The sequence below is a fragment of the Diplotaxodon limnothrissa genome, linkage group LG7 (assembly GCF_057381915.1).
Source record: "Diplotaxodon limnothrissa isolate DT_005_m linkage group LG7, D_limnothrissa_male_GT1.1, whole genome shotgun sequence".
Taxonomy (NCBI): Eukaryota; Metazoa; Chordata; class Actinopteri; order Cichliformes; family Cichlidae; genus Diplotaxodon; species Diplotaxodon limnothrissa.
In genome coordinates this window covers 60,129,255-60,157,004 of record NC_140602.1, presented here as the reverse complement: position 1 = coordinate 60,157,004, position 27,750 = coordinate 60,129,255, and the positions used below count along the sequence as shown (strand labels likewise).

Genomic DNA, 27,750 nt, shown 5'->3' with positions numbered 1-27,750 from the left:
TCGTGTAACCACACCAGCCCAGGACCTCCACATCCAGCAGGTTCACCTCCAAGATCGTCTGAGACCAGCCACCCAGACAGCTGCTGGAACAATTGGTTTGCACAACCAAACAATTTCTGCACAAACTGTCAGAAACCGTCTCAGGGACGCTTGACTGCATGCCCGTCGTCCTCATCGGGGTCTTGACCTGACTCCAGCTCGTCGCCGTAACAGACTTGTGTGGGCAAATGCTCACATTCGATGGCGTCTGGCACGTTGGAGAGGTGTGCGCTTCACGGATGAATCATGGTTCACATTGTTCAGGGCAGATGGCAGCTGAGAATGTCCCAGTTCTTGCATGGCCAGCATACTCACCGGACATGTCACCCATTGAGCATGTTCGGGATGTGCTTGACCGGCGTATACGACAGCGTGTACCAGTTCCCACGAATATCCAACAACCTCGCACAGCCATTGAAGTGGAGTGGACCAACATTCCACAGGCCACAATTGACAATCTGATAGACTCCATGCGACGATGTGTTGCACTGCATGAGGCAAATGGTGGTCACACCAGATACTGACCGGTTCTGGGTCCCCAGACCCCCAATAGCGCAAAAAACTGCACATTCCAGGGTGGCCTTTTGTTGTGGACAGTCTGAGGTACACCTGTGCACTACTCATGATGTCAGATCAGCATCCTGATGTGGCACACCTGTGAGGTGGGATGGATTATCTCAATATAGCAGATGTGCCCACTACCACACATTTGGACTGATTTGTGACCACTGTTTGGGAGGGACGGTTATATTGTGTATCTGGAATGAATTTTAGGTCTCTACGTCCATCCCATGGGGAATGGGAGCAGTAACAAAGGTGTTGCGTTTATATTTTTGTTGAGTGTATATACCCTAGTAAGCTATAGTACTTTTTCCTTTGGGAAGGTACCATCTGTGCAGTCTGCAATTTTGTTGAAGAAAGATGTTGAATCTATTTAATATTTCTTGAAAAATAATTGATTTCTGTGCATTTTTTTCACACTGCATCAAATTAAGGTTGATTACGTCGATTAAGCATCATGAGGTGGAGCGTGAGGGGTGGTTCCCTATTTTTTATTTATTTATTTTTGTTGTTGCTGGGAGTTGGAACCCTATTAGTTAGGTTGCTTAATATTTATGCTAAGTACTCTTTAAAATACCAGAATAGGGAGGATGGTGTAGGTTTAAGTTTATTAGATTGATCAGTATTGCTGAACTATGAAATATTTTTTTTTGCATACAGGTATAACAGAATAGCTTTAGTGTAGTTGTTGTTTTAAACTTGAGTATGAACTTATACAAAATGCAGCAAGATATTTAAAAAACAGTTTTGTTGATTAAAAAACACTATATCGGATTCATATCGGTATCGGCAGATATCCAAATTTATGATATCGGTATCGGACATAAAAAAGTGGTATCGTGCCATCTCTAATATATATATATATATATATATATATATATATACTGTTTTTTGCATAATCCATCATACAAAATGTAATCAAATGGAAAAGTCTCTTTTTAAAACTTGTTTTATTAGTTTTAATCTTTTAACTTTATGCATCAAGCAAAAATGTAATTATGTGCAACATTCTCTGACTGGAAGAAATTTGTTTAATATTTAAACCTATTTTCTGCACATTCCAGAACATAAAATAAAAATTTTTTTTGTGTTTACACTCACTCTTTCAAATAGATGCAAGTAAAACACAGCAGAAAATAAATAACATCAAAGACTAGCGGTCCTTTGGCTCTATTTTCACCTGTAAAGCAGGAGTGTGGTAGGCGGAGGTTTACCCTGGTGCAGGTGTGCTGCGGTCAGTTGAAGAATCTGCGAGTTTCTCTGTGAATTTCCCATTACGTTGTAGCGCACTCGTGCTTGCTTGGAAGTTTAGGGGTTTTTTCTCGCTGTAAAAAGAAGTTTTCTTCCCACGCACAACGGACACTAATGTTTTTTTCACTTTTTATGGAATCAAACTTAAAGTAAGGTCAGTACTTCCACACTTTAAACGCTGCACGCTCATACTCTCTCTGCACTCGATATATTATCCGTTGTTGATCTGCACACAGCTGTTGTCACAAACGTGGCACTTGCTTACGTCACTGTCATGAGACATTCTTGCAAAAAAATCACGGTTTTAGTAACGCAGTAACGCAGCGTTCATACGGGAAAGTAATGTAATCTAATTACCGTTTTTGCAAAGGTAATCCCTTACTTTACTCGTTACTTGAAAAAGTAATCAGATTACAGTAACGCGTTACAAGTAACGCGTTACTGCCCATCTCTGATCCTTAGCATAACCATGTATAATATCCACAAAACTTAAAAAGAGGTTATACACACACAATACGATAATATTATGTTGAAGCACAGCATGTATCACTCCGCCAGGCTCCTGCCTACGATAGCCGTAATGCTCTTGACAATCCATCAAGCGGTGCGGGTTCATAGCTTAGCGGAGTCATACTAAAACAGACAGATTTTAGTATTGAGACTTGTAGTTGAAATTTAGGGATTGTATTGAATTCTATGAATTTCCACTTAGCTTTCAAATTAAGGTTACACCATTGCAGCAGGGGGATGACCTGAGATGCATAATAGTAATATTGTAAACATGGGAGCATTGCCCCACCTTTTGCCTTGCTTAACTGTAAAATACTAAATTTAATTCTTGTTTTTTTTTCCCTGCCAAATAAAGAGTGAAATCCATTTGTCCCATTCCCCAAACTGTGTTTGACTTACTTCAACAGGCAAAGTTCTAAATAAATTGAGGAGTCTTGGGAGTATGTTCATTTTCACTGCTGTTATCCTTGAATTTAAATTTAAGAAAGGCACCAGATTCCACCTATCTAAATCAGATTTCATGGCCTGTCACAAGGGACCATAATTTACTTGTGATAGATTAGAAGTATTCTTAGTTAGAATTATTCCCAAGTATTTATGTGTTTCAGCTTCATATTCAGATATATGATATCTCGATAAATCGAGCAGATATTTGAATTTTACACAGCTACATTCTCGCCTGAAAATATCTTAAAAGTTTATTTTGTGACCCAGAAAGAGTAATAAGAGTAATCTTAAAACTAAGTAACTGCCACCATTGTTGGAAACTGGAATTGGCTGGGCCACACTATGAAATCTGGGATAGGTTGGGCCACTAAGGATACACCCAACACATCCTTTAAATCTGGGGAAAAGGAGGACGCATTTGTCTGCCGCAATTGGAGGAGTCTTCCCATTTTTTGATAGCCTTCGTCGCGCCGCTGTGACGTAATCGGCCTACAGATGCAGTTTTAGGAGGATGCAGCCTCTGAATTTGGACACAGCTGATGTATGTCTGAATGATAGCACAGTAACACAACACACAACGCAACCTTGGCTGTGAATAAAGAGCAGATAGTTCATAGCTCAGACTTTTAGCAAGGTCAAAACAAAGATCAAGCAATCAAGCAGTTACAGATATGGCCAGTGGTGACTTTATTGTAAACAAGCAGCCGACATGATCAGTTAGTGATGAGATTTGAGAGCACTGATGTGACTGAAGAGTTGGTGAAAAAAAGAAACATAGTCCAAATTCCTATAAACTCTTCCTTTGACAAATGGAGCAATCAGGTCAGACATTCCAAAGGAAAGCATTCCACAAGAATTATGTGCCAGGTTGTTTTAGTGGGAGGTTTGCCATTTATCCAAGAGATAACAATGTTTTTTTTCTTGCAGTATGTGCAAGGATATCATAAAGTCTATTCAACCTCGCATTAGCAAGATTTTTCACACTCAGATGTCCCAAAAGCAGAGATACAGCATCCGTTTTCAAAGACACGCCAAGTTTTTTTTTCTATATTCTGCAAGATGTGTATCTAATAGGACTGGCTTTTCTGGCAAACAGAGTGTGTGTAGGTTCCTACTGAAGTCTCAAACTTCAGACATAAAGGTAAAAGTTGGTGGTTCCTCTGGTGCCTTTCATTGGGGAGATTTGCACATGATGCAGGATTTTAAATAGCAACGATCTTAAGAAAGACATAGATACACACATAGATTTTTTTTTTTTTTGTATGGTGCCAAAGTACATTACATTCCTCTTCACTGATGTTTAAATCAACTTCTTTTTCCCAGACCTGGCTTTTTGAGACCTTTTTGACGTTTTCAGACTCCTCCAGGCCCAGTTATACAAAAGGAGGGTCATTTTTGATCCATTCTGTTATAAAACTGAGATGGTTGCCAGACCTTCATTTGAACTACGAAGTTGAAGTTTTGATATCTTTAACCTTGCTTTTCTTTTGTTCCATATAAAGTCACTTAACAAACTATTAAGTAATTTTTGAGCCTTGTTTGATATAAGTGAAAGAATTATTTGGAGGGGGTATAGCAATCTTAGCATGTCACTCATCTTAGTTATTGATATTTCTTAAATCTAGTGATTAGAATTTCTGAAATGTATAAAAGGACATCTTCGTGTTGAGCAGAGAAGTTGAAAGCTGCTTGATCTTAGGCCATTAGTGATGATGAAAGGGTAGTGTACAAGAGTTTTTATATATATGTCTCCCAGACAAAATGTATGCAAAACATAATACAGCCAGGTGACACGATCAAAGGCCTTTTCTGCGTCTAATGAAATGATCATACCACATGATGCTGGAACCCTTATTAAAAAATTGAATTAACAGCTCAAGCCATCAGGCCCTGGTGATTTACCATGGTGATAATAAAATTGCCTAAAAGTATTGTTAATATTTATGTTAATTTAATGTCTATCACCATACTGATCTGTCTGTGGACCTCTGTGCACAGAAAAACAAGCAACAGTCACACAAAGTCGCTTGTCAGAGCACCATGAATGCAAGGTACCCCTACCTAAAAAGTGAAGACAGTCTTCAGTCAACTGAACTCCTCTTCCTGCTGTTTAGATGTCCTGCCAACAAGTTCAAGTTCAAGTTCAAGGTTCTTTATTTGTCACATGCATAGTTATACAAGTATAATACACAGTGAAATGTAGCCTGACACGCTCCTCGACATATGCAAAAATTGGGGGGGGGGGGGGGGGGTGTAGAGGAAGAACATGATATATATATATATATATATATATATATATATATATATATATATATATATATATATATATATATATATATGTGTGTATGTAGTATATACATTGGGTGAATGTGCAGTAGTAGCAGCAGGCAGGTGAATTCTGTACATTAATATGAATATGAATAGACATCTGACTATTTTACAGGATAGACAATATAAACATATTTAAAATTAAAGGAATTGAAATGTACATTGTGCCTTGGTTTAGTGTCTGGAAGAGTCCTGTCTCAGTCAATTATAGATGATGTGAGAGGGCAGGTGTGTGTGTTTAGGGCACGGATGGCTTGGGGATAGAAGCTCCTCTTGAGTCTCTCTGTCCTTGCCCGGAAGATGCGGAACCTTCTACCAGATTGCAGAAGTTGGAACAGTTTGTTGCCAGGATGGGACGGGTCCTTCAGTATCTGCGCTGCTCTAGTCCGGCATCTCCTGGTGTAGGTGTCCTGAAGCGGGGGGAGAGCAATCCTGCAGCAGCGTTCTGCTGTACGGATCACTCTCTGGAGAGCTTTTTGGTCCTTCACACAGCTGTTCCCACGTTTTTTTAAAAAGGTCTCAAAGACTTTGGAGTCAGACTTGTTACAGATTGTCAACTTTTCTTTAATGTCAGGTGTGTTTCCAGAATCACTAAAAATTGCTGTAATAAAACCTATACTGAAAAAGGACAATCTTGACAAGACACAAATGAACAACTACAGGCCGATCTCAAATCTCCCATTTTTAAGTAAGATCATTGAAAAAGCAGTTTCTCAACAGCTCAATTACTTCTTAAAACAGAATAACTGCTATGATGCCTTCCAGTCAGGTTTTAGACAGAACCACAGCACTGAAACCGCTTTGACCAAAGTGTTCAATGACATATGTCTGAATACAGACAGTGGAAAAATGTCAGTCTTCGTTTTACTGGATCTCAGTGCAGCATTTGATACAGTTGACCACAACATATTACTCAAACGACTGGAGAACTGGGCAGGTCTTTCAGGAACTGTACTAAACTGGTTCAAAACATACTTAGAAAACAGGAAATACTTTGTATCAATAGGTAACTTCACATCTGAGCACACAAGTATCACATGTGGAGTTCCCCAAGGTTCCATCTTGGGACCCCTTCTGTTTAACATTTACATGCTCCCACTGGCACAGATTATAAAAAACAACAAAATAAACTATCATAGCTATGCAGATGACACACAAATATATATCACAATGTCACCAGGAGACCAAGGCCCTGTACAAGCTCTTGGTAAATGCATCGAGGAAATTAATGACTGGTTGTGCCACAATTTTCTCCAGCTAAACAAAAACAAAACTGAGGTAATAGTCTTTGGCGCCAAAGAAGAACGATTACAGGTCACCAGAGAACTTCAATCTATACACCTAAAAACCACAAACCAGGCGAGAAATTTGGGTGTAGTGATGGATGCAGACCTAAACTTAGAAAAACACATTAAGACAATAACAAAATCGGCTTACTATCACCTCAAGAATATTTCAAGGATAAAAGATCTGATGTCTCAACAGGACCTGGAAAAACAAGTCCATGTATTCATCTTTAGTAGGCTTGACTACTGTAACAGCATCTTTACAGGTCTACCTAAAAAATCAGTCAGACAACTACAGCTCATTCAGAACTCTGCTGCTCGAGTCCTCCTGACCCAGTATGAACCTTTCAGATCCCTCAGGTCATCTGGATCCGGTCTTTTATCAGTTCCCAGAGTCAGAACCAGACACGGAGAAGCTGCATTCAGCTTTTATGCTCCTTATATCTGGAACAAACTCCCAGAAAGCCTCAGATCAGCTGAAACACTCAGTTTATTTAAATCCAGGTTGAAGACACCTATTCTCAGCTGCATTTGAATAAAGCACCAAATCCACACTTTTAAGCTTAAATTTCAAAACTTACATTTAACTACTGATTTAATCTGTTTTGATTTTATATACTGTTTTGTTTGTTTGTTTGTTAATTAGTTGGTTTGTTTGTTTGCTTGTTTTAATCAATTTTAAATCATGCTTTTTATTTGTTTTTGTTTCTAATGTCTCTGTAAAGCACTTTGAATCACCTTGTTGTTGAATTGTGCTATACAAATAAACTTGCCTTTCCTTCACTGAAAAGCTCCTGCAGGGATCTGACTGTATAATTGGGAATGTGGGTGTCAGCCCATTTTTGATGATGTTCACCTATGAGATGAATAGAATTGAACTTTCACTGGGTAGCCGCTGATCAGGTATTTAAGCCTTGATCTTTATGCAGTTAATTGCCAAACCATCCCCTAAGATGGCTGGGTAGAGATCACCTTCATCTTAGGAGGGAATCACAATTCCAGTTTCACCATTCAAGCCCCCTTCCTGGTCAGTCAGCTGTCACTGCAACAGCACCTACTAGCAGCTAATGTGCTTGAAGCGATTATCAAGAGACAAGAACTCTCAGGTGATGCCATTCCCACAGCTGTTAGCCTCCGATGCGATGTCTTTGGAATGGTGAACAAGTGATTCCCATGGTCAGTTTCATCCAGGTACCACCAAGAAAATACTGTGACACAGCTACAGTAAGAGTGGGAGTGCTGTCATTCCAGGTTTGGTACAGACTACTGTTTTTGTGTGAACCTGTGGAGCAGGACGATGTCCGAGGACAGCTGAGTTTGAGGGAAGGCCTTCTGGAGTTCAATAACCCTCACCACCCCTATATCATGGTACTAATCTCTAAGCACTTAAAACATGAGATCATGCTACCAAAGAGAAAATTTTTTGGTACAGTTTAGCAGGTCACCAAGGTGACTGAGATTGGACATGCCAGAGACACAGAAAACTGTGTCTCTGGCATGAGAGAACAGTTAATCTTTTTAGATTAGCTTTTTTCCAGTAAACCCCAAACAGAACTCTTGCTTTTCCACCAGCTGACATTAGCCATCTGATCCCCGAAAAGCAACAAGTGGTGGAAGAAATGTTCTGTGAAGAGGCCGTGTTTCAGCCCTGTAAATAGAAATCAGACTTAAGGATGATGTGCCGGTCGATAGGGAGGTAAAAGAACAAATTCCAGAGTTATTGGTAAAAAGATGGTTTGTTAAATCTTAGTCACCCTATGGTGCTCCAGTCGTGTGTGAGGAAAAAGGATGGCTCCATACGCCAAGAGCTTTATTATAAGCTCTTGAATAACAAAACAGTGCCAGACCAACCCCAGTCTCTGAGATTTTTAGCGCCGAATACAATAACCTCAGTTTTATTTGAATTAAGAGGCAGGAAATTAAAGCCTGTAGTTTAACTGATTGGTGTGTATTATCTGGCTCCATGGATCGATGTTGGGTATTATCTGCATAGCAGTGAAAATTTATGTTATGCGTAATAAATGGTAAATGGCCTGTATTTGTATAGCGCTTTTCTAGTCCTTAAGGACCCCAAAGCGCTTTACACTACATTCAGTCATTCACACACTGGTGATGGCAAGCTACATTGTAGCCACAGCTGCCCTGGGGCGCACTGACAGAGGCAAGGCTGCCGGACACTGGCGCCACCGGGCCCTCTGACCACCACCAGGCAAATATGGGGTTAGTATCTTGCCCAAGGATATTTGGCATGCAGCCAGGAGGCAGCCTGGGATCGAACCACCGACCTTCTGATTAGTGGCTGACCTGCTCTGCCACCTGAGCTACAGCCACCCAGAACCAGGCTCTCACTGACTCACTGGAGGGATCCAGCTGGTTTTCCATACTGGACCAGGGAAAAGCCTACCACTAATGTTTCATAGCAGAAGGATCAATGTACCTGACAGCTTTCACAACTCCTTGGGAGCTATATTAGATGGGCAGGATGCCATTTGCATTATCAAATGTACCAGCTGCATTTCAAAGGTGCATGAAAGGAACACGGAGAGTGGAATATGTAAGTTAATGTAAAAACTTATCATTTAATTTAACATCTGATATTTAATGACAATAAAATGTTTCTTATTCAGAACATGTAACATCAGCAAGCAACAAATAAACAGCAGCCAAAGTTGTTTGTCCTACATCAGTCCCCTTAGCTAAGACCATTCACTTGACTTGGGAGGGATAAGAAAATAGTGCGATCTACTGATGTCCCCTCGTGAGATTTTAAACACTTTTCCCTTTAATATATTGCAACCACAACATTTGTTTAAAACATTTTAGTTACTCATATTTAGGGCAATACCCCCTAATGTTAGCAAGAAAAACAAAACAAAAACAAAGGTTAAACTGGTATATTAAAATATGTCTTTATTAACTGACAAAAATAATGCCATATCATAAATATCGGAAGTAAATGACGACTATCTCGGAGCTGTAAAGAGACTGTTTTTTATTTGTTTGTTTCGTCTTCTTTTTTCTTTTTCTTTTTTTTTTAAATAAATGGGTCTAACAGGACACTAATAAAATATTATATAATGCTGTAGACTGAATCTTATGGGAGGGTATTGTTGACTCCTCATTCCAACTAAGCAACTGATTATTTGCTACTGATTTTGGGGGTATGGCCACTTCCCATTGTACTTCGCTCCAGTAAACATTTTGCAATCCACAATCCACATTTGCTAACTAATACCAATCAGCTGATACAAATGTAATGTCAATAGATGATGATATTGATTGATTTGTCCTAAACCATGTTGGTTATCCGTCACTTGAAACAACCAAGTTGTATTTGTCTATAAATTCCTCCACTACTATACCATTTCTATCCTTCTTCTTGCTTCCCAACAGCTCATTATGTGCATTTAGGTCTTCAACCCACATTAGAGGGACACCGATTTTATCTGTAATTTCTACGAAATAGTCTTCCTCTAATGTAATGCAGAAATTATATGTACTTACAACAGTAAATTTTCCCCTGTCTGTCCACACTTCTGTTATTATGCACTCAATTATTGCATTCATTTCTAGTCCTTTTCTAATAAAGGTTTTACAGGTTCCAGCACCAAAAGGTTATCTCCTTATTTTTCCTCTCAAATTTGGATCTTGGAATCACAAAACCTAGCCTTGGTTTAAACCAACTTTCTTGTAATATTAACAATGCAAGTAATATTAGGCTTTTAATTATGACCACTTAGAAAATGTTTGAATTCCTATTCATTTGCCATGAGGCTCCTAGCATTCCACTGCATAACAAACAGCAGTATGCAAATGCTACTAGTTGCCATGATCATAACCTCTTTAGAACAAGTCCTCTGTGTCTGTGTCATCCCATCCTAAGTGCTGACTTTGTTTTGTTCTTTGTGCTTCACTGTCCTGAGGATAGGTAATTTGACATATTTCTTCCAAATTAATTTCCTTGAATCCTAGCAGCCTAGCTGCCACATATCCATAACTCGGACACTTGAAACATCTCACTGGAGGGCTCTACCCCATCAAAGTGTAACTAATTCATCCCACATTATTTTCCTTAGTAGCATATCCTTCATTAGAGGTGATGAGTACTGGGGTAGACCTTATACCATTCCTTGCTATCCTATGGAAGCTTGTTTCCACCACTAAAAATAAATAAATGCTATCTATAATAACTCGAAATTTTTACTTATTTCGAGTTATGGATAGCGTTTTTTTAGTGACGGAATGAAGCTTCCATACATAACTAATGCATTCCTTTATGCTAAGATTTTCTTTTGGACTACTCGGTTCAATTTTTAATTTTATATTTGTCCACCAAGTGGTGCTACTTTTTACCATTCAAAGCCTGCAGCAAAATTTAACTTTTTCACTTTTTTTATTCGACTTTCTTCTCAAAATAGTATTTGTACTATTTTCCTCGAAATAGAGCTTTAATCTCGAAATTTCGACTTTATTCTCAAAATGATCAATAATATTTTGTTTTCTTAACGTGGCGCTATTACTCCGTCGTACTGATACTCCTTTTTTCTTTTAAAAAAAGGGTTCTGACTCTGGACACACCTACTCGCGCGAAAACCGGAAGTTAGTTAATCTATTTGTTTTCGTGCCAGCAGCATTGTCTTGCAGGCAAGTTGCGTCAAAAGAGGGAACGCTGAAAATAAAAATGCAAAAATGTTATAAAGTATAAGTATACTGAATATGCTGGCAAAGCTACTAAATATGCGGTTGTATATTGTTAAATGTTGCCCGTTGTTTTGAGATAAAAACTCTTACTTTGCCTCCTGTAAGATTATACTGAGGGTGACAACGACCTCTTATGAAGGGGTAGCGTTTCCATTATATTATAGTTTCATGCTGTCAGAAGGTGCTATCGTTTTCCCCTGCTGCATGAAATATCTACACCATAGAGCTGTAACGAAGACTACCGTTACGTGTTTTACGTGTAATTCAAAATTAACAAAAACAAGCACTATCGTGGTTGTTAGCTAACCTCAACTACAAAACTAGCTTTCTTTGGAATCCGTTTAACTTGGTGGTTGCCAGATTAGCTTTCGACAGCTAACTTAGCGATGTGACCTAAACCGGGAAAGTGTTGATCCGGAAACTCCCTGCAACTCTGGTTGGTGGGCAATTTGAATTTCCAATTACAGTTATAAATCATTTAATAGCATATACTGTTCTCTAAGTATTTGAGTGTTTCCACTTGTAGCTAGTTTGCTCTAAACAATAACACTGCTACAGAGCTAACGTTAGCTACAAAAGTTGCTAGCTAGTCAGGCTAACTTACAACGAATGCACAAGCAGACACGGGAGCCCATAAAAGTGGCTTCCTTTAAATTTCAATTTTAAATAAGTGAAACATATACCCGAATGTACTTTATTTTACATTCATGTGTCGTTTTCAGGCTCGGAAGGCTTTATGAAGCCTGACGGAAAGCCTTCTGCAGCTTTGGTTATTAGCTACCCTGCTATGGCCGGATCTTAAACGCTGTATGAGTGAGGAGATGATGCTGGTTGATCCAGGTTAAATGTCTGAACCAGGGACACTTCTTAAATCATACATTTTGTACTGTTATTGTTCATGACCTTTCAGGGATTCAGAATTGGCGTCATTCATTCTTCAAGAGATTTAAATGTTAAGGGGTTGGAGGGGCTCAAACGTACTCTTTAAAAAAAAAAAAAAAAAAAAATATATATATATATATATATATATATATATATATATATATATATATATATATTGCAATGACTGGAGGGCATGTTGAATCTGTCTCTGTGTATGATGAGTTTGGTAGTTTTCTCCTGACCAAATTGATGAGGTCGGACCCTGCATTATTCTTATAGCTCTTGCAGGTCGCTCTCATGTGCCCATGGAGAAGGCAGCATTTGAGGGGTGGCTGGAGTCAGTCTCTGCTACTTTCCTTACTCTAAATGACCAGCAGCGCAACCAGTCTTTGGACCACCTCATATCTTTAAGTGGTGCTGCTCAGCTCCGCCATCTCTCGAATGGACTAGAGACACTGCTGAAACGTGACTTTTTGCGCCTTCTTCCCTTGGAGTTGGCCTTCTACTTGCTGCGCTGGCTGGATCCTCAGACCTTGCTCACCTGCTGCCTAGTCTGCAAACAATGGAACAAGGTAATTCTAAAATTTCCAGACTCCTTGTTTATCTGACTTTCCTCAAGGAATGAACTGTAAAAGAAAATAATGATTACAAACATTCACAGTGAAATCTAATGCCTTCTTTCAGTTTTTGATAAAAGTGCAGCTATTAGCTTCTGAAAGAATTGTTTGGTTTGTAGAAGGTACTTATCTGTTATTATGCTGTCTATAGGTATCCATTTAATCCTCAATAACAACCTAAATCCAAAAATGCAGATATGACGGTTGTCCAGGCCCAAAGATACAGTCAATAGCTAAACTGACAGACAGTGATGTTGTTGCACTGATGTATGCCCACATATGAGCTTCACTGACAGTTCCAATTGTGATATATTCATGTTGTATTTTCAACATTGTTTTTCTTGGTTTACTGTATCTGTGAAAAAGAATAGTGTTTGTTCAGTGCTCTTGTGGAATACTCTTGAGATGGACATCATGTCAGCACTCTGGATTGATCTGTTGATGAATCTGTAATACTGTCACATTAAAAGTATAACATGTGGGAGCAAAAGCATACAAGACTGCGTTTTATGCACTAATTTTACACATTTATCATGTAGTGTTACTGGTCCAGCCCACTTAACATCAAAGTGGGCTGTATGTGGGGCCAGTGATGTAAAATGCTTGTGACATCTGTGTTTTGGGATGACTTTTGTTTCCTTGCATAAAAAGTGAACACATATTTAGATTACCAAGACTGTATACATTCTCATAGTTAGATGAATATGAACCTCTCCACCAAGTGGCATATACGTTATATATATTGTTGTTTGCATGGACTTTCTGATATGTTTGTTGAAATGTATAGATAATGATTATATGAAGCATGAGCAAAGTGAATTACAGGTGGAAATTTAATTGATTAAATCCGTCATACAGCTTAATTTTTGTGACACAGATGGATAATCAAGTTTTTAAGGATGTTTATTATTGATCCACAGAGCCTGACAACACTTGTTTCACATATCAACTATTCTTACTTTCTTTCTTTTTTTTCTTTTTTTTTTTTTGGTAGGTGATAAACTCTTGCACTGAGGTGTGGCAGGGTGTGTGTCGGGAGCTAGGCTGGAAGACTGATGAGACCATTCAGGATGCATCACATTGGAAGGGGGTCTACCTGAAGGCTAAGCTGCGTATGATGCAGTTAAAGGATCAAGAAGCCTTTGAGACGTCATCACTTATTGGTCACAGTGCTCGAGTATATGCTCTTTATTACAAGGACGGCCTCCTCTGCACAGGTACCCCATGACTGTGTGTTCTGTCTTTATTAGAGTAGCAAAATATCAAATTGGTAGCTCTCAAACGTCTACGATAGAGTCATGACACAGTGCTGTACAGCTCATCAGTTTTATCCAGAGATATTTCTGTCAACCTCATAATACTAACACTCCTTTTAGTTTAACTTCACATCATGTCCTGAGAAATGTACCCATACACACATGAAAAACTGCAGTTTGAAAATAGCGTTTAAACAAGTCTATCATCTGACATCTGTATAGACAAAAAGTAAATATAAAACTATTCACTGAATACACTAAAAATACTGATATATGATGTGTTTCAAAGGGTTAAAACCATTTCAATTTTCTCTTAAGCGCAATGGTAAGAGTTATAGTCATTTAAAGAGTGCTTATAAAATAGATCTGTCACCGGGCCTATGGTTTTTTTTTTGTTTTTTGTTTTTTGTTTCTATTTAAAAAGGAATTTGATTTGGAAATTGTCATGACCATGGATTAACGTCCATGAGTACTATTAACAAGAGTTGGGAAATGTCTTCAATCTTAGCACACTCCTTAGTTCAGAGGTGACAGTTCACTTTTCACGTACAGCAGGGGAATTAATTGTTTGATCCCCTGCTGAATTCATAAATTACGTAGTATAAGGTCCAGCTTTTGGCATAGTGCTTTTGGCATAGACAAAGCACATTTCTTATACTCCGGACACATAAGATCTTACCATTGGTTTTCGTTTAGGAAGTAGTTGATCTCTCTCTCGCCTGGAACATTCTTTAGCTGTCTTCTGAGCTTTGACAAATGCACAGTTGCGATAACCACATTTACTCAGGGCCTCTTTGATATGATATCCATTGTCTATGGGGATGGTGTTCACTTTGTGTTGTAGAGTCCTGATGTCACACAATTTGTGTTTGAGTGGATGATGATAGTCAAAACCTTAAAAACTGATTGGTATGTGTCAGTTTACAACTTTCAAATGTTCCCTGTTGTTCACGGTAATTTAAGTTCAAGAACACTACCACGTGATTTTGTCTTTCCTTCTGTGGTGAACCTGATGTGTTAATGTAATCAGTAAATTGTTGTACGTCTTGAAATTTGATTTTCACCCAGGAGTCATTCACATGCAATGCGTCCAGAAAGTATTCACAGTACTTCTCTTGTTCCGAAATGGATTTATATTTAAACTCTATACACCATACCCAATAATGGGTAAATGAAAAAAAAGTTTGCTTTTAATGATTATAGATTTATTCAAAATCTATAATTTAAATATATGCATATGAGAGGATGTCTGGACTATGCTTTTATTGCAGAATTTTTAATAGTACTCAAATTGGACTTTGATCAGTTTGATCAATTTGCATATTAATGATCATGAAACTGCACTTGTGGCTCAATGTTAGGTAATGATGCTAGTTCATGGTTGATATTTGTTATGCACCTGTACAATCTATATAATCTTGAGGAAACCTTATACAGAAAACAGAAGTCACTTGAATGAGTGATCAGAGGTTTCACCTACTGGAAATTCGTAGTGCAGATAAACAGAATTAACTTTCTGGGATTTCATTACTAGGAATATTAAGCATACAACATGATATCTCTTTTCTATCATCAGCAAGTTTCTCTGACGGGTTCCTGGCCTTAAGATCTTAAAACCACACCTTAATTTGTCCTCTACTGTTTCCATTAACTACCATTTCCAATAGGAAATGGTAGTTAATGGAAACTTTACAACTTAGGAAGCTGCTACCTGAAATACTTTGCCAACTTCTTACACCCCAAACAACACACACACACACCGCATTGATGGTTTCATATGCTTTTTATTTTACATTTCATATTCCAACACAGTTTTTCCATTCTCTGCACCCTTGTAGGAAGAGGCTGACTTTCACTCAGGTTCATAGTTATCATAAAAACACTTTTTCTTTGAGTCTGTTTTAGCTACTGTTGGTTCTTCTTTGGAAGTTTGATAGATAAAATAGAGACGAGAGAGTTACTAGGAAAAAAGATAGGCGTGTGAGTTATCCTCTCTTGTCTTGTATCTACATTTGTCTTGCTTAAAGTGATATATAAATGATAACTAGGGCAGCCCTAATCCAAACCTACCTGGCCGTGTGTGAAACAGAAATTGCACCTTAACCCTAACAACTGTTTGTGCCGTTGTTGCCAGCAAGAACTGCACTAAAGTATTTGGGATAACTGTTTTTTGTCTTGTTGTATTTAAAAAAAACAAAAAAAACCCCCACACAATTGGTAGTGGACTTGCTCGTGCGTTTCAGATCATTGTCCTGCCGCATAACTTGAGTGCCCTTGCTTCAGGGCCCAAAGTATGACAAACATGCAAAAAATAAAAACTAAGACATATACTTGTTAATGGTACTGTATAGGTTGCTGTTGTTGTTGTTTTTTCATCTGTATCACATTATGGCACAGTAGTTTCTACCAGTAGCACACTCATAAGGGTTGTTTTGAGTATACCCAGTTTTGTCTTCTTTCATGCAGACCATGTCTGGAATAGGTGTGGAAGCATTGTTTGTAATGTTTGTTTCATTCTCAGTGTGTGAGGGCTTGTACATGTTGAGCCTTCTATATACACTCATGTAGGTTGAACCTGTCACTACAGCAGTAACACTGATGGTTTTTACTTGTTTTTCAGGATCTGACGATCTCTCTGCCAAATTATGGGATGTGCGTACTGGACAGTGCATTTATGGAATTCAGACACACACCTGTGCCACAGTAAAATTTGATGAACAGAAGCTGGTGACTGGGTCCTTTGACAACACTATTGCATGCTGGGAGTGGAGTACAGGGGCTAAAATCCAGCAATTCCGTGGCCACACAGGAGCAGGTTGGTTTCAGTGTTGAGCAATTATGTCCTTATCTAGAATAGGAAGCATATTAATGCTAGAGGAGAGGCAGATAACATGTGGTCAATAGCGAAACGGTCAACTTTGCATGGAAGAAGCGTTATTTTTAGTATTTTATGTTATCTCTTTGTGACAGTGCTTTATATGGCAAGGGAACTTTAAAATCTGTCAAAACAAAGGCATTAAAAAAGTCTGATTAGGCAAGAAACACAAGTCCACAGACAGTTTTGAAACAAACCTAAAAGGAAATGGCAAAAAATATAACCCAACTGTCTGTGCACATTTCTGTACACTGTGGAATATTTAGCAGTCATCTGCCACCAAGTTTGGGGATTAAAAAGAGTAATTCAGTTCAATTCAATTTTATTTATATAGCGCCAAATCACAACAAAAGTCGCCTCAAGGCGCTTCATAGATACAGAGAAAAACCCAACAATCATATGACCCCCTATGAGCCAGCACTTTGGCGACAGTGGGAAGGAAAAACTCCCTTTTAACAGGAAGAAACCTCCGGCAGAACCAGGCTCAGGGAGGGGCGGCCATCTGCTGCGACCGGTTGGGGTGAGAGAAGGAAGACAGGATAAAAGACATGCTGTGGAAGAGAGACAGAGGTTAATAACAGATATGATTCAATGCAGAGAGGTCTGTTAACACATAGTGAGTGAGAAAGGTGACTGGAAAGGAAAAACTCAATGCATCATGGGGATCCCCCGGCAGCCTACGTCTATTGCAGCATAATTAAGGGAGGATTCAGGGTCACCTGGTCCAGCCCTAACTATATGCTTTAGCAAAAAGGAAAGTTTGAAGCCTAATCTTAAAAGTAGAGATAGTGTCTGTCTCCCGAATCCAAACTGGAAGCTGGTTCCACAGAAGAGGGGCCTGAAAACTGAAGGCTCTCCCTCCCATTCTACTTTTAAATACTCTAGAAACAACAAGTAGGCCTGCAGAGCGAGAGTGAAGTGCTCTAATAGGGTGATATGGTACTACAAGGTCATTAAGATAAGATGGGGCCTGATTATTTAAGACCTTGTATGTGAGGAGCGGGATTTTGAATTCAATTCTGGATTTAACAGGAAGCCAATGAAGGGAAGCCAAAACAGGAGAAATATGCTCTCTCTTTCTAGTCCCTGTCAGAACTCTTGCTGCAGCATTTTGGATTAGCTGAAGGCTTTTCAGCGAGTTTTTTGGACATCCTGATAATAATGAATTACAGTAGTCCAGCCTGGAAGTAATAAATGCATGAACTAGTTTTTCAGCGTCACTCTGAGACAGGATATTTCTAATTTTAGAGATGTTGCGCAAATGGAAGAACACAGTCTTACATATTTGTTTAATATGTGCGTTGAAGGACATATCCTGGTCAAAAATCACTCCAAGGTTCCTCACAGCGTTACTGGAGGCCAAGGTAATGCCATCCAGAGTAAGAATCTGGTTAGACACCATATTTCTAAGATTTTCAGGGCCGAGTACAATAACCTCAGTTTTATCTGAATTAAGAAGCAGAAAGTTAGCGGCCATCCAGATTTTTATGTCTTTACGACATTCCTGCAGTCTAACTAATTGGTGTGTGCTATCTGGCTTCATGGACAGATAGAGCTGGGTGTCATCTGCATAGCAGTGAAAATGTATGCTATGTCTTCTAATGATGCTGCCTAAGGGAAGCATGTATAATGTAAACAGAATTGGTCCTAGCACTGAACCCTGTGGAACTCCATAATTAACCTCAGTGTGTGAAGAGGACTCTCCATTTACATGCACAAATTGGAGTCTATTAGATAGATATGATACAAACCACTGCAGCGCAGTACCTGTAATACCTACAGCATGTTCTAATCGCTCTAATAGGATATTATGGTCAACAGTATCGAATGCTGCACTAAGGTCTAGCAGGACAAGCACAGAGATGAGTCCACTGTCAGAGGCCATAAGAAGATCATTTGTAACCTTCACTAAAGCTGTTTCTGTGCTGTGATGAGCTCTGAAACCTGACTGAAACTCTTCAAATAAGCCATCCCTCTGCAGATGATCTGTTAGCTGTTTGACAACTACTCTTTCAAGGATTTTTGATATGAAAGGAAGGTTGGCCTATAATTAGCTAAGACTGCTGGGTCTAGAGATGGCTTTTTGAGTAAAGGTTTAACTACAGCCAGTTTGAAGGCCTGTGGTACATAGCCGATTATTAGAGATAGGTTGATCATATTTAAGATTGAAGAATTAATTAATGGCAGGACTTCTTTGAGCAGTTTTGTAGGAATGGGGTCTAAAAGACACGTTGATGGTTTGGAGGAAGTAATTATTGAAGTTAACTCAGAAAGATCAATTGGAGAAAAAGAGTCTAACTTAACATCAATGGTACTAAGAGTAGCTGTAGATAATATTACATCTGTGGGATGATTATTGGTAATTTTTTCTCTAATGATAAAAATTTTATTTGTGAAGAAGTTCATGAAGTCATTACTAGTTACCGTTAAAGGGATGGTTGGCTCAACAGAGCTCTGACTTTTTGTCAGCCTGGCTACAGTGCTGAAGAGAAACCTGGGGTTGTTCTTATTTTCTTCAATCAGTGATGAATAGTAAGATGTTCTGGCTTTGCGGAGGGCTTTCTTATAAAGCAGAAAACTATTTCTCCAGGCTAAATGATGATCTTCTACATTTGTGACACGCCATTTCCTCTCCAGATTATGAGTCATCTGCTTTAGGCTACGTGTTTGAGAATTATACCACGGAGTCAGGTACTTCTGATTAGAGACTAGAGCTGGGCGATAGAACGATAACGATATGTATCGCGATATAACTTTTACTCGATAGAGAAATTAAGCTATCGCGATAGACCTCGCCGCTCTTGTCCTCTTAAAAAAAAAAAGAAAAAAAAGAAGGTCAGCCAATCCAAATTAAGTAGCCCAGAGCCGAACCAATCACAGCCGCAGCGTCACGTCGCGTGACTTGTTACGTACAGCACAAGTGCCAAGCTGCACGTGTGTTTGTTTGGGAAGCAGCCAGCGGGTAATGGAGCCAGCGCGTAATGGAGGAAATGAGTGTGCCGACTAGAAAAATCAACCGAGCGTGACCGAAGAGAAAACAGATGATGGTTCCAATGCCGGAGAGATTGTCGAACGGAAGAGCCATAGAAGTTCCGTAGTGTGAAGGTATTTCGGCTATTTCAAGTCTGACAAAAAACAGAGTAGCGTGCACTGCAAATTGTGCCGAAAGCAAGTCTGGAAATACAATAAACTGGTGCATGCATCACACTGTGCGCCACGTTATTGTTTCGGTGAAATGAATTTCTACAATACTGTTAATTCTACTCTCTGCAGTGTTTAAATGCTTACATATACACACAGTTACTGTCCGTCCACACATACGACTCGGTTCTGCTTCTATGCCCCAGCTTTGTTTACTTTTTCCCACCGAGGCTTCTAGACTTCTGATTGGCCAACATTTCTGCACGGTTAGGAATCTAGCGCCACCTGCTGCTTTGGCATGTTCATAGCAGCGTTTTCCTTCATTTCTGCCTTTATGTGTGGACGGGATTATTTTTTAAAACGAAAACGGAAAATCTCCGTTTTCAAAAATACCCGTGTACGTGTGGACGTAGCCTCAGTCTCTGACTGGAAGCGCTAATTCGTCATTCGGCTTTTGTCAGACTAAAGTAACTGTTAAAACTGTTTGAAAAGCTAAGCTATACAACAAGGAGAGATTGAGAATTTCCTTTTAGTTCTCAGTTTATTTGATATTGACAAAAGTTAGTCAGTTTTGTCTGTTCTTCTGTAAAACAAACTAAGATTTATTTTTAGAATTAATATTTTGTTTCTAAGTGGAATTGACAATTTAGTCTGTTTCGTTTGTTCTATTTTGAAACTTAAACGCTTTAGCGGCTGCCTTTTGTGTAGTTTGCAATATTTGCCTTTATTTATCTGAAAAAGTCTCATGTTCCTTAAGTACATCTACCCTGTTGAACTTATTATGAGAAATAAATATTTAAATCAAAACAAGCTGCTGATTATTTCACATTTTACTTGTGAGCAACGGCACATTAAAATCTTACAAATATAGTTATTTGGCTTATATCGTGATAGATATCGTTATCGACTGAAATGAAAAAAACATATCGTGATATGAAAAAATCTCATATCGCCCAGCTCTATTAGAGACCTTAGTTTTCACTGGAGCTACAGTATCCAGAGTCGTACGTAGTGAGGAGGTGAAATTATTAACAAGATAATCGACCTCTGATGGGGTAGCGTTCAGATAGCTGCTCTGCTCTGTGTTGGTACAGGGCATTGAAGATGATAACAGTGGGTGGATTATATTCTTAAACTTAGTTACAGCGCTTTCAGAAAGACATCTACTTTGATAAAGTCTACTCTCCACTGCTGTGTAATCAATTATTGTAAATGTAAATGTTATCAGGAAATGATCAGACAGGAGAGGGTTTTCAGGAAACACTGTTAAATGTTCAGTTTCTATGCCATATGCCAGAGTAGAGAGATGGAGTACACTGAAACAGTCACTGGTGGATTCAAGAGCTTTTGTAAAGATGAGGGTTATCAAGAATGGGACAGTTCCATTTTTGTTATACTAGTGGAACTTCTCCTAGGCAAAGCTTGGTATTATCTGCCAACAAGAATAGCTACATGTTTAATGTGTGCGACAGCTCCTAACTGTGTGTGTGTGTGTGCGCGCGCATGTGTATGTGCACGTGTGCAGTTTTCAGTGTCGACTACAATGATGAGCTGGATGTACTTGTCAGCGGCTCTGCAGACTTCTCAGTGAAGGTCTGGGCTTTATCTGCTGGTGCCTGTCTCAACACGCTGACTGGACACACTGAGTGGGTAACAAAGGTCAGAATTTTATGTTTTTTTTTGTCTGAGTTTGTGTGAAACTTATTTCCATTACTTCAATTACTGGCAGGAAATAACCAATCTTAATGTTTTTTGTTTGTTGTTGTTTTAAAGATGTGAAACTTTTGTTGATTTTCTGTTATCAGGTGATACTACAGAAGAGTGAAGTGGAATCAATGGTGCACAGTCCTGGTGATTACATTCTCCTCAGTGCTGACAAGTATGAGATTAAGGTAATGTTCCCTTTCATAGTTAATGTGTTTTAAAGGAAAACGACTTGTTCATCATACATGACCTGCTATATCTAAAGAGTCCATAAGATGGAGCCAGTCCTGTGTTTTGTGTACAGGTATGGCCTTTAGGCCGAGAGATCAACTGCAAGTGTTTAAAGACACTGTCGGTGTCAGAGGACCGCAGCATCAGCCTCCAACCTCGCCTGCAGTTTGATGGACGCTACATCATATGCAGCTCTGACCTCGGAGTCTATCAGTGGGATTTTGCCAGTTTTGAGATTCTCAGGTAAAATAGGTTGCATAATTTTAGAAAACATGCAGGTGCCTAGTATGAAGTAGGAACAGAAAATGCAGTGGTTAGTACTGTTGAGTTTCACTCCCCCATCAGACCGGGCCCTTTTTGTGTGGAGTTTGCATGTTCTCCCTGTGTTTGCGTTTTGTTTTCTCCAGGTAATCCGGTTTCCTCCTGCAGTTCCTCCGTGAGTGGTTGTCTATCTCTCTGTGTTAGCCCTGTGACAAACTGGCAATCTGTCCAGGGTGTACCTTGCATCTCGCCCTGTGATAGCTGGGATAGGCTCCAGCTCTTCTGCAACCCTCATAAGGATAAGCACAAGAGGATGGATGGATAGAGAAAATCAAATAAAACTACAGCATACAAAAAGCTAGTTAAAAACTGAAGTAACCAAGGAAAGTGTCCGTCGATCACCTTGTTCACATTTCCTTCCCAAGATGTCCATATGACATTCTTTTGGGATTTTAAAGTTGTAAGATCATGAGGGTTGTACTAAAGTGGAGGAAATAATTATTTGATCACCTGTTCAATTTGTATTGATGACAAGGCTGTAACCCTGAAATTCAGATTATAATTCCATTCATCCATTCTCTTCAGTTTAACATTTTCAGGGTCGCGGGGGGACTGGAGTCCATCCCTGCTGTCTTATGGCGAGAGGCAGGGTACACTCTGGAAAGGTCGCTAGTTTGTCACAGGGCTAACACATAGAGACTGGTTAGGAAAAGCTTTGTGTCATAAGCACAACATCAGAAAAAATGCAACATGTAAAACCGACCCAAATTGACCACTGACATATTTTAGTGTGGTTTATCCATCAGTTTGCTTTTGTTCTAGATTTAACTGCCAGTTCTCTATCAGCAATTATGGCGTGTAAGGGGAAATTTGATAACATACCGAATTCTAGTTCCACCTGGCTCTATAATCTCTATAATTAATCTATAATATGCAGGGGAGACAGACGGTTTACGAAATGTAATGGAGTGAATGAGAGGTGACTTGGCTATCATTTCGGATTTAAATAAATAATATGAAACCTTAATGAAATTACAAGTTGTCATCATTGCAAGAACAGGTTGGAAAATACATTTTGATATAGACTGTAGATATAAATATGAAGGCCCATGAGCGTTCTAAACGTTTTATTTCTGGTCTGGGGAAAAAAAACCCAATACTAATCAACGTGGTTACAGTAAACACTGAAAAAAATCTGCGAAAATCTAAAACCCCCTTTCCATTAGTATCTACTCGGATCAACTCACCACAGTTTTCAGGGTTTTCCATTAGGCCATTGTACCTGGTACTAGGTACTAAAATAGTACCTACCACATTAGGTGGTAGTGATTGTAATGGAAAGCCAGTCGATCCAAGTCGAGTCTGAGTGATTTCCACTAGAGATACACCGATTGACCGGCTATGGACCGGAGTCAGGTAATTTCTTGGTGACCAGCTGACTGGCTTCACATACTCATTATGAGCTCATCCATTTCATACATATAAACATGCACACAGCGGCACAGGCAAATAGTTCCATGCGCTCTCACAGTGAAACACTAACATGTTGATAGTAGAGATGGACCGATCCGATATTACGTATCGGTATCGGTCCGATACTGACCTAAATTACTGGATCGGATATCGGAGAAAAATAAAAAATGTAATCCGATCCATTAAATATCACGAAACCACCTCACAAAACTTGCAATACGCCGTAACTCACCTCAGAACGTTAGCACGTTGGAGCAGTATGCATCACGTGATAGAGCGGCTGTGGCATGCGGGACCTGTCGGTGCTCTGGATAGCATTTGGAGCTTCGCTAGCAACCCGGCATTTCATCTCCGACAAAGTTATCCCCGAGAGAAGTAAAGCAAGTGTGTAAGTCCATCTCTGAATGTTTGTAAAGCATTCCTGCGTTAAGCTTAACAAACGATATATGGAGCGACTGCCTCTTCTTGCTGCTACTTCAATCATGAAACTGCTTAACGATCAGCTGATCAGCTTTTCTGTCGTGAGTCCGTGTCTCTAGTTTGTTTTTGGCCCACTTTGCACCAGAAAGAGGAAACCAGCGGCTGAACAACAGAAGCACGTTTAAGCTTGATCAGCTGTTGTTAGAATGTATTTAATATTACTTTCTACTCGAGGATCTTTTTCTACGTAGCTGACGCTGGTAACTGTGCAGGGGCGGATCTAGCAAAGTTTAGCCAGGGGGGCCGATAGGGCATTAACAGGGAAAAGGGGGCACAAAGACATACTTTTCTTTCTTATTCTCATTTAAAATGTCAAGCTTTTAATAAATAATTATCTGACACCCAAAGTTTTAATTTGATGCAAAATGAATAGAAGTCAATTACTGTATATAGTAACTATTAAGTCTAATATATATACCCTAGTAAGCTATAGTACTTTTTCCTTTGGGAAGGTACCATCTGTGCAGTCTGCAATTCTGTTGAAGAAAGATGTTGAATCTATTTAATATTTCTTGAAAAATAATTGATTTCTGTGCATTTTTTTCACACTGCATCAAATTAAGGTTGATTACGTCGATTAAGCATCATGAGGTGGAGCGTGAGGGGTGGTTCCCTATTTTTTATTTATTTATTTTTGTTGTTGCTGGGAGTTGGAACCCTATTAGTTAGGTTGCTTAATATTTATGCTACGTACTCTTTAAAATACCAGAATAGGGAGGATGGTGTAGGTTTAAGTTTATTAGATTGATCAGTATTGCTGAACTATGAAACATTTTTTTTGCATACAGGTATAACAGAATAGCTTTAGTGTAGTTGTTGTTTTAAACTTGAGTATGAACTTATACAAAATGCAGCAAGATATTTAAAAAACAGTTTTGTTGATTAAAAAACACTATATCGGATTCATATCGGTATCGGCAGATATCCAAATTTATGATATCGGTATCGGTATCGGACATAAAAAAGTGGTATCGTGCCATCTCTAGTTGATAGCATGGAAACTCTTTACTCTGAGTAGAGGCACATAGTTTGTCAAAGTTAAATACCTCACACCACAAAAACAAACCTAATTATACACTTAAATCACCCTCAACCAACAGAACATGTATAATTTAAAGGAGCTAAGTCAAAGTGGCTAAAGCTATCCAAAGCTTAGAGCCAGCCACCAACCAGCCTGTAGCCTCAATATGAGCAAAAGATCAAGGCAGTTACAAGAAAAATTATGGAGACGTGAAAAAGTTAGGATTGAAAATTTGTTATTGATATTTGTTTTGTTGGCACCCCTCTGAAATTCCTGAACCTCTAAAAAATCCTGTTTGATTGAAAAGTAGCCTGATTGGAGTAGGATGAATCAGCATCCCCAAGTCATACTGTTAGAATCCTCGAAGCATAAGCCGAAGAGTGGCAGCAGTCTTTGACTCCAGTTAAATAATCAACCAAAGACCCAAGCAGAGTTGTAATTAACTTGAAAGGCTAAATCTTAGCCTTGTACATTGTAACTGGAAAACTCACAACGTTATTTGTTGTATATCATTCTCCTGGCCTTTACTCAGTTTCCATCTGAATTCTCAGACTTTTATCTTATTTAGTACTCAGGTCAGGTAAAGTGATTAATATGGGTGATTTTAATATTCATGTATATCAGGGGTGTCCAACTCCAGGCCTCAAGGGCCAGTGTCCTGCAGGTTTTGGATGTGTCCTTGATCCAACACTGCTGATTTAAATGGCTAAATGACCTCCTCAGCATGTCTTGAAGTTCTCCAGAGGCCTGGTAATGAACTAATCATTTGATTCAGTTGTGTTGACCCAGGGTGATGTCTAAAACCTGCAGGACACCAGCCCTTGAAGCCTGGAGTTGGACACCCCTGTTGTAGATGCTGAGCACACTACACAACACTATATTTAATCTGTTATTAGACTCAGGTGACTTCCATCAAAATGTATATGAGACCACCCACCACTTAAATCATACTCAAGAAATCCCTTTTTAATAAAATTTCGATTTACTATAATTGATTGCACAACAGTGGGGAATATGTTTCATTACAGTAGATGTGTTTCTGAAAGTGGTGTAACTAAGTTCAAATGTAATTCCTCCACTGTTAACATTTTCAATGCTGTGTGCCAACACAATGCAGAACAGCTACCTAAACTGTACTCGCACAGAGGTTGATTATCTTGCCAATAGTGTTACATCCTCACTGTGTACGACGATGGATACTGTGGCTCTTCTGAAAAAGCCTTAAATCAGAAGTGCTCGACTCCCTGGTGTGACTCACAAATGTACAGTAATAAGGTCCCATCTTAAACACCTCATATCACCACCCCTTTAATCTTAGATTCCTGACTTAGTTGTAGTTCCAAGAGTATTTAAAAGTAGCATGGGAGGTAGAGCCTTTAGCTTTCAGGCCCCTTTTCTGTGGATTCAGTTCCAATTTGGATTTGGGTGACAGACGGCCTCTCTAATTTTATGATTATACTTAAAACAAATGTGTAGACCATTATGCTATAGAGCATCTAGCCATTTAGTTGTTGTTGTTGTTGTTTTTTAAACTCTTTGCATGTACAATCAGAGCAAACTCATGAGTAACCGATTATATTTTGGCAACTTTAAATGCAGCTTATCTTTATTTTCCCAGGGTGATAAAAATGCAAGATCCAGCCAACCTGTCCCTGCTCAGCTTTGGTGAAGTGTTTGCGCTTCTTTTTGACAACCACTTCTTGTATGTGATGGACCTGAGGACAGAGGCTATCTCAGGCCGTTGGCCTCTACCAGCGTATAGAAAATCCAAGCGAGGATCCAGCTTTCTGGCCGGCGTGACCTCTTGGCTTAACGGTTTGGATGGGGGCAATGACTCTGGACTGGTGTTTGCCACCAGCATGCCAGACCATAGCATTCACTTAGTACTGTGGAAGGAGAACGGATAAACACAGACAGGGTCAGTGTACCTGAGACTGCTAGAATATGAGCTGCGTCATGCATGCTCTGGAATATATCAACCCTAACTGCCAAGATAGATCATACATGGACCAAAGCATTTTCTTTTTAGCCATTTTTTCTTCAGCATACAGTCATCCTCTAGAAACCCACATGAGCACTCACAGTTGGAAATGGAAGATGAAGAAATCATTTTTCTGACCTTGTACAATCGTTCCTGATTTCTAAAGAACCCTGAAAACCTTTCACTGGTTTTCTTATCTTGGACAAAGAAGAAAAACAGACTTAGTGTGAAGACCAGTAATTGCTAATAGTTGGCCCCCAGAATAAATACCATCATAGAAATTCTCCTGTGATGGCCTCAGCTGTGAAAGAGGAAATGTGTTAGGCAGTTTTGCAGTGTGTGATTGGGTGTTATTTCTGGGTGAACTTTTATAAACACTATTAGGTCATGTTGCATGCACCAAGAGCACATCCATTGTCAAGCCAGTCTCCACACTGACCTGCTTAAATATTGGTCTCCATCAGGAAAAGCAGGGTTGCCTTAAACCAGTGGTTTTTGAACTTCCTCTGGTATTCCTCCTTTCAGAATTTGCAGAAAGTTGACACTCAAGTCTGTCTCACCCTGCAAGAAAATAAACTAAAGTCTGACACATATATATATATGTATATATGTGTATATATATGTATATATGTGTATATATGTGTCAGACTTTAGTTTATTTTCTTTGCATAAATTTTGTCATTTAACTTGGTTTGACACCATATT

General features: G+C 39.1%; 1 protein-coding gene across 1 annotated transcript; it reads left to right on the top strand.

Annotated features, from left to right (window-relative positions):
* The first annotated feature begins 11,298 nt into the window (after positions 1–11,298).
* On the top strand, positions 11,299–27,543 carry fbxw2 (F-box and WD repeat domain containing 2). Its single transcript, XM_085358574.1, has 8 exons — positions 11,299–11,559; positions 12,285–12,577; positions 13,617–13,839; positions 16,499–16,693; positions 21,420–21,553; positions 21,700–21,786; positions 21,903–22,072; positions 26,683–27,543. Exons 2-8 carry the CDS (start codon positions 12,311–12,313, stop codon positions 26,969–26,971), a joined length of 1,365 nt encoding a protein of 454 aa, XP_085214700.1. The 5' UTR covers positions 11,299–11,559; positions 12,285–12,310; the 3' UTR covers positions 26,972–27,543.
* Positions 27,544–27,750: the final 207 nt, after the last annotated feature.

What these genes read in the sequence shown, in the direction of transcription:
- fbxw2 (XM_085358574.1), top strand. Translation starts at nt 12,311, where the DNA reads ATGGAGAAGGCAGCATTTGAGGGGTGGCTGGAGTCAGTCTCTGCTACT. An exon ending in TCTGCAAACAATGGAACAAG is followed by an intron (nt 12,578 to 13,616) that starts GTAATTCTAAAA and finishes TTTTTTTGGTAG; the next exon opens with GTGATAAACTCTTGCACTGA. An exon ending in CCGTGGCCACACAGGAGCAG is followed by an intron (nt 16,694 to 21,419) that starts GTTGGTTTCAGT and finishes GCACGTGTGCAG; the next exon opens with TTTTCAGTGTCGACTACAAT.